Raw genomic sequence first — 13,159 nt, 5'->3', positions numbered from 1 at the left:
TTAAGATGTTAGCCAGGTAATGCCATGTTCTTATTAAAAATAAGGGCAGGTTTGCTCTATCTTCAGCAAAGCCTCAGACTAAAGAGTCGAGCAATGCAGCATTTTAATACAGTGCAACAATGATAGCAAAAATAAGGTATATATTACCTCACATGTAACCCATATGTAGAGATAATGCTGAAGTAAATATCTAGAAGCAAAATATCACAATAATTCTGGAATTAAAGATTTTCCCAATCTTCTTTCTAGATTTAGCAACTGACTTTGCATAAATGGCTACTTTCCTAATAACTGGGGTGGGTTTGCACTTCAGTATCTTCTGTGATGTTCTAAGTAAAGGTCAGCAGTCTCATAGAAGGCCTGTCTGTGTCTTATGGACCAATGGTGATTGCAGTCCAAGAGGTAGTGTGGCAAATTCTTGGATTTTCCAGACTCCTAGCTTTACTCCTAAATATGGGCCCAAATCTAAGGCCCCAGGGCTTTGGAACACCTGAAGCCTGATGGGGCCAAGATTGTGTAGACCTTTTCTTATATCTAGGAAAAGTCTAGCAGAGGTTTTGTGCATATAGATGCACATTCTGATGTAAAGGGAGAAGTAAAGAAATCTACAGAATAAACCCTGTGAAAGAGAACTCTGAGGTTTGCTATCTTCATGGACTTATGCTTGAAACTCCATCAGTTTGGAAGCAAATGGTTCACGAAGAGCAGTTGGCTCTGCCTTTTCTTGGAGAAACAGTTGCTGTTTAGTTCAGTCTTAAAGAGCACAACAGCTGTGACGAGTCAGCTAGGGATAGGGAAACCAAATAGGAGAGCTAATATCCTCCCACTGATGTGGTCTATGCACTTCTTCCAGGCTGAGGAATAGGAACCAACTTTGCAGTATCCAATTCTTAAATAACCCTTTACACACATAGCATTCCCCATATATATGGACCGGGAGGGGGAGGGGGGGAGAGAGATCGAGAGAGAGAGAGAGAGACTCCTTGGTTGTGCCACCCTGCTTCTGAAATTCTCAGGAAGGCTCATCTGGAATCCTCACTGTTGTCCTTCTGGCACCAGGCAAACTCCTTTTGATTTAACCAGGCCTTATAACCCTCTTATGCTAATGGGGTTGCTGTGGGCCCCAGCACCTGTTTGCCATATTGGCAGAAAAATGAACCATTTCATACTCTGTGTACTTTTTCAGTTTTAAAAACATGTATGTTTAATTTATAAGCTATCAGGGATCTGGTTCACCCCTACTGAGATGAATGGTAAAGTGAACCTACTAGACACCTAAGCTAACTGGGGTCCATTCTGTCTGCAACAACTTCTCAAAATAGGGTAGGGAAAACCTTAGAATTTTCCTATATCATAAATTCCATTTTTTTAATATGGTTTGTTATTGTTCAGTCGTTCAGTCGTGTCCAACTCTTCGTGACCCCATGGAAGCAACTAGAGTAGATTGTATCCCGTTTTTGTAGATTGTTTCTCCCAAGTGAACATTTTTGCACAGAAAAAAACCTGAGGTCTGTACTTCTTGTGTATTCAAAAGCAAGATCAGATATGGCAGAGTGTTTTTAAAATGTCGGGCTGAGTCATTCCAATATCGGTGGAACCACAGCCCTTATTCTTGGGAACAGCCAATCAGAAAAGGCATGCCGGACCAAAATCAAGGGACACTTGGCACTACAGGACCTTGAACACAAAAGTTACACATTTGTGTTTAAATGATAATGAGTGGGGAGGGAGGGTGTTTCCTGAGGTCTAATGATTAGCTGAAGGAGCATAGCTAACCCAGCCCATTGTTAGCTGGCAGGAAATACCCAGCCCAGATGTCATTATGCCAATTAAATACATCTTGGGAATCCTGAAGAAAATATAAAAGGATAATGACTGCTTGTTTATGTGTTAACTAAGGAGTTTTATCTTTCCAGGAGATTACGAGATTGCTTTAGAATACTGATTTTTTACTTTTCTTTTAACCTTATTAGCAGCGAAGTTCTTTTTGGAAAACACCTGGCTCAAAATTAGCTCACAATTACAATAGCCTTTACTATCTGGAACTGTTCGTCCCAGAATTCACAGGCTCAGGTGATAGTGGTGGCAGAAGTGATGGAGAGAGAAGTGGAAAGGAAAACAGGTGATCTCAGCCTTGTATATGTATTATTATGTACTGTACATATTATATATAACAGGAACATGTAATACATGTATGTATTACATATAATGTACAAATTTGCACAAATAATGTGTGTATTTGTGATGATTCGATTGGGCAATGAGTATGAATATTTATTGCTTTGTTCAATACAACTATTAATAGAGAATTTACTTCGGGGTCTGTTTTCTCCCCGCTGCCCTCCCCTGCTGTGAATACATCATAAAGATATAAACTTGAAAGAAAATGAGTCTAAACTCTTTGTAATAGCAATGTGGCCACTTGGGTGTGTGGAAGGGATCAACCAACTTCAATGAGCTTTGTCAATTGCCTGAGTCCTATTGCTAATTTAATACTACGTATATTCATTACCTTCCTGTTTCTCTATGTGAGTCTTAAAGACAGGCGTAGGGAGATAGGTTCCTAGAGCAGCTGGGGATGTTGGGTCCCCAGACATTTTGGACAAAACTCCCATAATCCCCAATCTGCATGGCTAATGGTCATGGATTACGGGAATTGTAATTCAAAATCAGTGCAGGATGGTGGCTCTGATTTCAGTGGGGCTGTGAATCCATTGCAGGTTTCATTTAGAACCAGCCAGGAGCTATCCAAGGCATCAAACCTATTTTGGGGATATGGTTCAGCACCTTGGACAACTCCTTTAGAGTTCTGTCTGGTTCTGACTGAAACCCAGAATGGATTCATAGCCCCACTGAAATTGGAGCCACCAGCCTCTACTTTTCAGAATCATCTGGCGGCCTAAGGTTGGGAACCATTGTCCTAAACCCTCAGATCCTCCTTAAGCAAGAAGCTTCTAGTGCCCCTGGAGAGATGTGGGTGACCTGGAGAGTCCCCTGCCAAGCCACGGCCCAAGTTATTTTCATGTATCTGAAACCTTCATGCCGAGCCTACGCGTTTGTCCAAACCCAAAATCTAATGCTGATCTTATGAACCAGATCTGAGTCCAGCTCTGCTGCTGGCCCTCTATGCGATTCCTGAATCCAGACATTGTGTCCAGTGTCTAGATGACTGGGGGCTTGCACAAACACTTTGCTTATGCTAGTTTGAATCTTCCCTTTTGGAGTTATCCAAAGGTCCTGGCTAGTCCCTCTTTGACTAATAATGAGAAAGGTTTACAAAACACTATTGGTGGCGGGGGGAGGTGGGTGGTGGAGAGAGAACAAAATAAAAATAGAAATAAGAGAAAATAAGGCCAAATTAATCCATACTTCAACTAATTATTCCACTTTTATGTACACCAGAGATGGCATCCACAGAGATCTCCCCCTGCCCCCCAGTTTTAATCAAGGTGTGATAAAAAGATTCCCTGGAGTTCCTGTCATAACAAAAATAAAAGTGTTGTCCAAGGACACAAGTTGTCAAGTTGTATACTTTAATGTTACCTCTTTTGAATTTCATAAGTAATGTCTGACACGACTGAACGACTGAACAACAACAACAATGCAAGAACACATGGGCTTGGATCCGAAGATAAGTTATCGTAAGGAAGTCCATGGGAGGAAAGTTTCCCTTCTGCCCCCATGTCCCATTGTTCAGGAGCCCCCACCTCCCAACTTCATGGAGAGGCATTTGGAAGTGATACAGGTGACTGCAGCGGGAGGAGGGAATGGGTAACATTCTTTTTGTGAACTTCCTTAAGTTAGCTTAGCATACAGTTGTTCCATACACTCAATTGCTGGGCAATTTTACTACCTAGCCTGGCCTTTTCTAAGGCATCAGTTTGTAAAGAAAATACATTTCCAGCCTTCCCCTGAAGTTCCCGAGAATACAGAATATGAAATTTTACACTGTGATTTTATGTGCTTGTGCTGAAAAGTAGGAGCCACGTACCATCATCAAATGTTGTCGTATCAGACAGAGAGCTGCTCTCAGATGGGATGGTTTCTTCTGTGGGAAAAAAGAAAGGATCTTTAAGAATGAATTTAAGTTGTAGTTTGCAATACTGAACATAGAACACAGTTGTTAGGGTCAGATGCACTCACTAGGATATAATGGAGGAAAAACCAAATTAACAAAGCAAGTTACTAAGAACAAGCAAACATAAATGCAATGCCACAAGCTAAAACAAACAAAAATAAACAAATCCAGAACCTGCAATCTGATAGCCCCGGAGTGTTGGTTACCCAAGCAAAGTAACTCTGTCTAGCATGGTCAGACAATTTAACTAGTCACTGATACCATGAAGAATAATACCAGACAAGTCAGCTGTTGGCAATTTTAGAAATTCTATGCTGTATTACAATAGTGTCCATTGATGCTGGACCACACATACACACAACATTTGCTGCACTCTGCACAAGTGTTAAATTCTGTAATGCACAGGAGTCATACCAGAGCCTTCTGCAGTCACGTAGGACAAGTGTCACTGACAGGATACAGCGGCCAAGTACGTACTTGATCTCCCATTCCCAGAGTTTATATGGCGGCCAAGTACATACTTGATTGCCCATTCCCAGAGTTGACAGAAGCCAAGGCTGCTGTACCCTATCTGCGATTGTGTCTTCTTCTGTGGAGCTATTCTGAAAATCTGCAGCTGCAACAGATTCACTGCTGTACCAGCAGGCCAATCTTCAGCTTTCCTCTCCTTTCATACTGGTGATTTGCAGAATGATGAGGCGGCTAGCTATAATCAAAGAAGCTGTTCCCAGAGCACTAAGAAGAAAATCTGGCAGATCCAGAAAGAGGATACAGATAGAAATCATTGCTCGTCTCTTACGTGCCTAGCTAGTCATTGTCTACAATGAGAAATGCTTTTTTTAAAAGATGGGCAATGCACTTAGGAAATGCAGACATTGTCTATAGGCTTCATTTTACAGTTGTTTACCTGACAGAGCCTGAGAAATAAAAAATGATGTTAGACACTATAAAGTAGAAATTAATAAAAAGGCAGGACATTTTCTAGCATGCTTTGTTGCTAAGGCGATCATGAGTGGCTCAAATTTGGCAAAGACTTTCCCCGCCTCTCCAATTATTTTTAATAAGTTTTCATTATGAAAAATCAAGCCTCTCATACTCACTGTTGTAGAGAAATACTGAAAATGTAACCACGCTTGCTGATTCAGTCCTCCTCCTGAACCTCTAAAGATGGATTGTCTCCCTCCCCATTATGTGCCTTCTGTCTCCATCTGCTTTGTGCCTCATATATTCCTTCTTGATGCATCTAAATCTATGCATGTTCCTTCTTTTTTCTTCTAAGCAGTCCTCAACAAAGTTACAAGCCTATTATCCTCACTTTGTGGTTTGAGATAGTTAGAGGATTCTGTGTTACCCAATACCCGACTTCTAAGAATATATATATTTTTAATGGTATTTTCTCCTATGTCAGCCTTCCTCAACTTGATGTCCTCGATATGTGTTGGAATACTACTCCCATCAAAATGCCATGGTGGGAGTTGTAGTTCCACCCATCTAGAAGGTGTCATGTTGGGTTTATGCTTTTAAGACCAAAGCATATAGTCCAAATTCACCATCTCTCTTGTGTATACAACGGAGGCTGCATTTTCAGTGTTCAGCCCAATTTAAACTAGCCCAGGAGAGACTTCCTGCCTTGTTCCTACACCATCCTCATTTAGTTCATAGTTCTTTAAGTGCAGAGGCAAGCATCAGGATAATCTTCTCTAATGTGCTCCAATTATCATTTGTTGTGTCACGTCTCTTTTTCCTCTTCCCTACTCTGCCCACAAGCTTATGCGCTACATCCTATGTCACACAAAAAGCCTTCCGCTTGTGCAGTGGGTATTCTCCCTGATTTTCTCCCCGCTCCCCACCCCCGTACCCCTATGTCTGCCCCAGAGGATCCTCCAACTCTCCGCTGTAGTTTGGGGAGGAGCAAGGGGGGCTGCAGGGGTGGAGGGGAATCTGTTCCACTGGCAGTTTCTGTTCCACTGATGGACGGACAGCACTGAATACAGCCCTATGTGATTTTTGTACTCTTCAACCTTTTGCAAGAAACAAACAACTGTGGGCACCTTTTGGTGATCTCTTCCAAACACAGACTCTCCATATGAGAATGTTTGAGCATTGGAATGGCTGTGTGATCTTTGAAGGATAGTCACGACATCCAGAGAGGATTCAGAACTGGTGACAGAACCAAGTGGATGGACTCCTGAGGTAGTTGTGGTGGCGGTGGGGAAGGACAGGGATACAGATACAGGAAGGGTCAATGCAACTACTTTGATCAGGAGGAGCTCTAACAAAGTTGTTCTACACAATTTTGCCCCAAGTTACGAAATTACAGCCTGTTCATACCACTGTGCCTGCTTGGAGCAAAACCACAAAAAGTTACACCAACTGATCCCTAGTCTTTATGTTAAAAATGTCAAGAAATAGAAAACCAAGCACTTCTGGACACAGCCGCCACGGTTAATCATCAGTTCCTAAGACTGTTGGCACTGCTCCAAGTTGAAGCTCTGACTCTAGACAACGGGGCGAGGTACAAACTCTAGCTTTAAAATCAGAGTGATCCTATGATCTTGCATAGGATGACACGATGCCAGTCCCACGTCGGAATCCATGCCAATGCCAGGAGAACAATCCCATCAGTGGTAGTGCGAGCCTGGTGTGCAGTTCCCATGGCTCAGCTGCATGTCAGTGTGAAGCTGCCAGTCAACCACCGTGCTGTGCAGGGCAGGGCAGAAGGAACTGGTTTCTCATGAGTGTGCAGCCATTAAACTGAGTCATGAATTGGCACCCATGCCGACACAGCTCCAGTATGAATTGTCCAGCGTTCACTCCCAGCCACTGGCACTTCTCATGCTGTCCTCTACTTGATTAAAGAGTCCATTTGGCTTATCTAGTAATTTTCTCCCCACGAAGGTGCTGGCATACTATAATCACTCTAATCCTCTTAACCTTAATTTTGATAAGCGGAACTAAACTGAACTCTTTTCGTTTCTCCCTGCACCGGCTTGCTTCCCAACACTTGAGTCATTCCTGGAACTCTCGTCCACACATTTCAACATTTCTCAAAATGCAGGCACCAGCTCTGGACCAACCATTCATACCTATCTTTTTTCCTGCATTCATCCTCCTACGTGTCTGCTTGACACTGAGTTGTTTACAGCTAGATGAAATGAATGGCTCAGTGGTTCCTGGGAAGTCCAGAGTAAAGCACCTGAATGCCCAGGGCCCTCAGATATCTATCAAGGCTTAAAACAGACCAGACTCAGGCATTTTGGTTTCTTAGGTAAAACAGAAGAATAAATAAAATGCAATACAGTCAGAATAAAATTGCTGGTAACCTGGTCTCCATGTGTGGCTTATTATTTACGCTCGTATTTTTTATTGTTAAGATTTATATTTGGTAATGCAGAGACAGAATGCTAAAGCTACAGACGTTCAGATCAAAGAGGCCTAGCCAGCTACTCACTGCTGCATGCTCACACATACAGCTATAAAAATGGCTTGTGTATAAAACCAAAACCATAGTGACACAATGGGCCTGTTTGTATGTAACAACAACCCATCAGTTTAAAAGCTGATGGGCTGTCGTGCATGAGCACATGCACTGCCTACAGCACACCCGCCTCTTCGGTTTTTATCCCATAACTCATGATAGACTTCTTTGTAGGTTGTTGAGCATGACATCTGAACCTGCACCACTAGGTTGTTTAGGGGCTAAACAACCCAGCACCTAACCCAACATTAAACCAAGTACGAAGGAGCTGATCATGGGTTGTGCAGTAAAAGCCGAAGTGGTGGGCATGGGAGGCAGCGCTCCCACTCGTCCCCGACAACCCATCTGTTTTTAAACTGATGGGTTGTTGTTATGTGAGAACCAGATCAATGAAAAACCAAAGGGAAGTACGTATGAGGGAACCTGGAGCGACCCAGACAAGTGGGGCTCTTCGATGTATGGAAATGCCAGTTTGTGGTCCGTCCGTCCCCGCTCAGAGAAGGGCTCTGTCAGTGGTGGCCCCCGTTTGTGGAATTCCTGACCAGGAGAGGTGCGATTAGCCCCCATCTGTGACTATTTTTTAAATTCAAGTTAAAGACTGCTTTATTTACACAAGCATATGGCTCCTGACTTGTTTTTGGTGTTTAGTTTGGATTATTATTATTCTATTTTAGTGTGCTAGTATGGTATTATGGTTGATTTATTGGTACTTATTTTAGTAATACTGGAAATCACTCTGTGCTCCTTTGGGGAGAAGAGTGGGATATAAGAATTCTGAATGAATGAATGAATGAATGAATGAATAAATGAACGAATGCACTTGAGTTGGAATTTAAAGAGGCCTAATTTGGATTTCCCAAATTAGGTTTGGGGCTCAGATACTTTAAAAAGGGCCCAGAAGAAGATGTCTGAAGACCCGGTTCCTAAATCGTCTGATCTGGCCAGCATCTGCTCACTTTCCTGACTGTTAAAATACTCTCCTAGTCATGCATTCGGTTCCTTATGCGATTAGAACCATGTGAGGGGAGAGGGAGGGCAGGGTTGTGCTGTGCTCAGTAGTGGCCCTGCCTTATCTGTCGTGTCCTTGCTACTGCCAACATATTTGAGAAGCTGGGAAGTAGGGATTCAGAATTCTGGTTGGCAATGGGGAGGTAACAAAGAGGACAGGACAAGCGACCATGGCCTCGCTTTCCCCTCACACCATCCTAATCATGTGGGGGATTCAATACACGAATAGGACTTTGGCTGTCCCCTTTGGCAACAGGGGAACACGTGGCTTGTTTTGAAGGAAAAAAACACCCCCTTTCTTGCCACCGAATTTCGACAGCAAACGACTGTTTTTCTTGATGCGTTAGTTACGTTGCGCAAGCGTTGGTTTACATTAGTGCAACATCATTAGTGCTAGCGTGGGGGCAACATAGGATTCTACCCTGTAATTCCAGATCTTATTTTAACCCCCCCCCCCATATTTACATGCGCCTTACACTCTTTTTTCAGAACGAATCTCTAACATATGCACTTCCTCATGACGGCATGGTTACTTTACAAACTCTTAAACCATGCACACTTCATTCGTGTCACCTTGATGGGGATTCAAAGGTGACACACCATTTTTCTCTTTTGTCTTCACCGCCCCTCCCATCACTGCCAACTTCTCCTACCCTTGTGAGGACCCAGCAGAGGGGGGAGGAAAGCACTGCTTTAATTATGCGCTGGAATCATAATGGGCCCAGCATCAGCCAAGAGATCACTGGCAGCCAATTTCTGCTCAAATCAGGATCTGATACTCAGCAGAACAAGGTACCACACTAGTTTCGGCTGGAAGGATGCCGCCAGCCCTTCTGTGCACAGCAGTTCTTTGGTTTGCATTCTCCCTTGGACATGCCTGCACTTGTGCTGCACTTTGCCTGTATTCCCTTTTAACCACATCTTACATAAAAACACAGCAGTTAGATTACAGGTAAGCTCCAGACTCTGCTGGGCTAAAGGCCTCTTGATTTCTGCTGGGCTGGACTGTATCTTTGCCTGTCTGTAATGTGTAGCAAAATCATATTTTTGTTATATGGGAGAAAAACAGACCCCAAACAAGCAGTACTTGAAAAACAGCGCTCCCCTCCCACCCTGCTGCATGAGAATGTTGGGAGGGTTTTCCATACCTGGCAAGGTTAGGGTCGCCTTCTGTGCAGGCTTCTTCCCACACTTAATCCGATACTCATTAATGGCATTCTCAATCTCCTGGAGCTTTCTGACAGCCTCTGTGTACTCCTGTTTCCTTTTCTTCTTCACAGTTTTGCAGAGGTCTGGCTCGCCAGCAAGTTTTTTCACCGCTTCCACCAGCTTCTGCTGTATGAAAAAGTTGCTCTCCAGATTCTGCAGAGTCGGGTCCTGAGCAGATCAGAAAGATAAAAGTAAGGAAGGAGATTTGCCACATTAGAACCTGGATTTAACCCAAGCCTTCTAAGGCTCAAAGAACAACAATGCAATTTATTTCAACACGTGTAACAAAGAACAGGTGCATCTGTAGAGTCACCTGTAGGATTGGGTGGTGTGATATGGTAAGTCAGCTTCCTAGCCTATGCTCTGTAGTTCTGCCATGGCATCATCAGGATGCTTATAAAAAGGCCGATGTTTTCATACCCTTTTACCGAAAGCTAAACACCACAATCGCTCCACAGCCAGCAATATATTTGCACTGCCCCACTGAGAACAAACTGCTGCAAGCATTTCTGCAAAACGTTTAGTAAGGTGGATAACAGGCAGGCATGGCCTTGGTGTACAAAATGAAGCAGGACAAAAGCTAATAGAGTTTTGCCAAGAGAACATGCTGATCATAGCAAACACTCTTTTCCAACAGCACAAGAGGCGACTCTACACATGGACGTCACCAGATGGTCAATATCGAAATCAGATTGATTATGTCCTTTGCAGCCAAAGATGGAGAAGCTCCATACAGTCAGTAAAAACAAGACCTGGAGCTGACTGTGGCTCAGATCATGAGCTGCTTCTTGCAAAATTTCGGCTTAAATTGAAGAACGTCGGGAAAACCACTAAACCGTTCAGGTATGACCTAAATCATATCCCTGATGAATATACAGTGGAGGTGAGGAATAGATTTCAGGGATTAGACCTGATAGACAGAGTGCCTGAGGAACTATGGACGGAGGTCCGTAACATTGTTCAGGAGGCAGCAACGAAATCCGTCCCAAAGAAAAAGAAATGCAAGAAAGCCAAGTGGCTGTCTGATGAGGCTTTACAAGTAGCTCACGAAAGAAGGGAAGCGAAAAGCAAGGGAGAAAGGGGAAGATATACCCAACTGAATGCAGAGTTCCAGAGAATAGCAAGGAGAGACAAGAAGGCGTTCTTAAATGAACAATGCAAAGAAATCGAGGAAAACAACAGAATGGGAAAGACCAGAGATCTCTTCAAGAAAATTGGAGATCTCAAGGGAACGTTTTGTGCAAAGACGGGCATGATAAAGGACAAAGAAGGCAGGGCCCTAACAGAAGCAGATGAGATTAAGAAGAGGTGGCAAGAATACACAGAAGAACTATACAGGAAAGATCTGAATGTCCCTGATAGCCATGATAGTGCGGTCACTGAACTTGAGCCGGACATCCTAGACAGTGAAGTCAAGTGGGCCTTAGGAAGCATTAGTAACAACAAAGCTAGTGGAGATGACAGTATTCCAGCTGAGCTATTTAAAATCCTAAAAGATTATGCTGTTAAAGTGCTGCATTCAATATGCCAACAAATCTGGAACACTCAACAGTGGCCACAAGACTGGAAAAGGTCAGTTTACATTCCAATTCCAAAGAAGGGCAACGCCAAAGAGTGTTCAAACTACCGCACAATTGCGCTCATTTCACATGCCAGCAAGGTGATGCTCAAAATCCTACAAGCTAGGCTTCAGCAGTATGCGAACCGAGAACTACCGGAAGTACAAGCTGGGTTTAGAAGAGGCAGAGGAACTAGAGATCAAATCGCCAACATTCGCTGCATCATGGAGAAAGCAAGAGAATTCCAGAAAAACGTCTATTTCTGCTTCATTGACTACGCTAAAGCCTTTGATTGTGTGGATCACAACAAACTGTGGCAAATTCTTAAAGTGATGGGAGTACCAGACCACCTTACCTGTCTTCTGAGAAACCTGTACGAGGGTCAAGAAGCAACAGTAAGAACCAGACATGGAACAACCGATTGGTTCAAAATTGGGAAAGGAGTACGACAAGGCTGCATATTGTCACCCTGCTTATTTAACTTATATGCAGAGTACATCATGAGAAATGCCGGATTGGATGAATCAGAGGTCGGAATTAAGATTGCTGGGAGAATTATCAACAACCTCCGATATGCAGACGATACCACCCTAATGGCAGAAAGCGAAGAGGATCTCAAGAGCCTCTTGTTGAGGGTGAAAGAGGAGAGTGCAAAAGCTGGTTTGAAACTCAACATTAAAAAAACTAAGATCATGTCATCTGGCCCTATCACTTCCTGGCATATAGAAGGGGAAGAAATGGAAGCAGTGACAGATTTTACTTTCTTGGGCTCCAAGATCACCGCAGATGGTGACTGTAGCCATGAAATTAAAAGACGCTTGCTCCTTGGGAGGAAAGCTATGGCAAACCTAGACAGCATAGTAAGAAGCAGAGACATCACCTTGCCGACAAAGGTCCGTCTAATCAAAGCTATGGTTTTCCCAGTAGTAATGTATGGCTGTGAGAGCTGGACTATAAGGAAGGCTGAGCGCCGAAGAATCGATGCTTTCGAACTGTGGTGCTGGAGAAGACTCTTACGAGTCCCCTGGACTGCAAGGAGGTCAAATCAGTCAATCCTAAAGGAAATCAACCCTGACTGCTCATTGGAAGGACAGATAATGAAGCTGAAGCTCCAATATTTTGGCCACCTAATGCGAAGAGAAAACTCCCTGGAAAAGACCCTGATGCTGGGAAAGACTGAAGGCAAAAGGAGAAGGGGACGGCAGAGGATGAGATGGCTAGATAGCATAACGGATGCAATGAATATGAACTTGAGCACGCTCCGGGAGAGAGCGCAGGACAGGAAGGCCTGGCATGCTATGGTCCATGGGGTCACGAAGAGTCGGACACGACTGAACGACTGAACAACAACAACAACAACAACAACAAACACCGATACAGTGATGCCCATAATGCTGGAAGCTTTATTAGTCAATGTTTGTAAACAGTTCTGGGGACCACAGATGAAAGAAGATGCACAAACAAAAATACCAAAGCAGTGCCTAATTATGTACCAGGCAATTTGCTTCCAAAGCTTTTATAGGGATATATACAAAAGGAACCTCAGTTTATTTTCACCTTGCTCAGGGGAATGGGATCCTATTGGCAGAGAGATGTTAGTTGCCCACAAGCTACTAGGAAATTAAGAGCCAGCCTTACCCAACCTGGGGCTCTCCAGCTGTGTTGGACTACAACTCCGATCATTCCCAGCCAGTATGATGGATGCTGGAGTTCAATGCAGCTGGAGGGCTCCAGGTTGGGGACGGCTGGCTTTTAATTTCCTAGTAGCTGTGGGCAATTGCTTTAAAGAAATGTACATTTGAATCACAGAAGAACACTGATTATACA

At 43.6% G+C, this 13,159-nt stretch overlaps 1 protein-coding gene across 2 annotated transcripts in view; it reads right to left on the bottom strand.

Moving 5' to 3' along the window:
- Nucleotides 1-13,159, bottom strand: part of FRMD4B (FERM domain containing 4B) — a 177,842-nt gene that overhangs the window by 13,896 nt on the left and 150,787 nt on the right. For both annotated transcript variants that reach the window (XM_084840423.1, XM_084840424.1), the window contains exons 17-18: nt 9,713-9,941; nt 3,992-4,048 (exon numbers count right to left, since the gene is read on the bottom strand). In XM_084840423.1, coding sequence (XP_084696549.1) covers nt 3,992-4,048; nt 9,713-9,941 — 286 coding nt within the window. The remainder of the gene's footprint in view (nt 1-3,991; nt 4,049-9,712; nt 9,942-13,159) is intronic.

This window comes from Heloderma suspectum, chromosome 2 (assembly GCF_057233095.1).
Source record: "Heloderma suspectum isolate Gila_16-S chromosome 2, 16-S_ref, whole genome shotgun sequence".
Classification (NCBI taxonomy): Eukaryota; Metazoa; Chordata; class Lepidosauria; order Squamata; family Helodermatidae; genus Heloderma; species Heloderma suspectum.
Note: the sequence above shows the minus strand (reverse complement) of the source record. Positions and strands in the feature narration are given on the sequence as shown.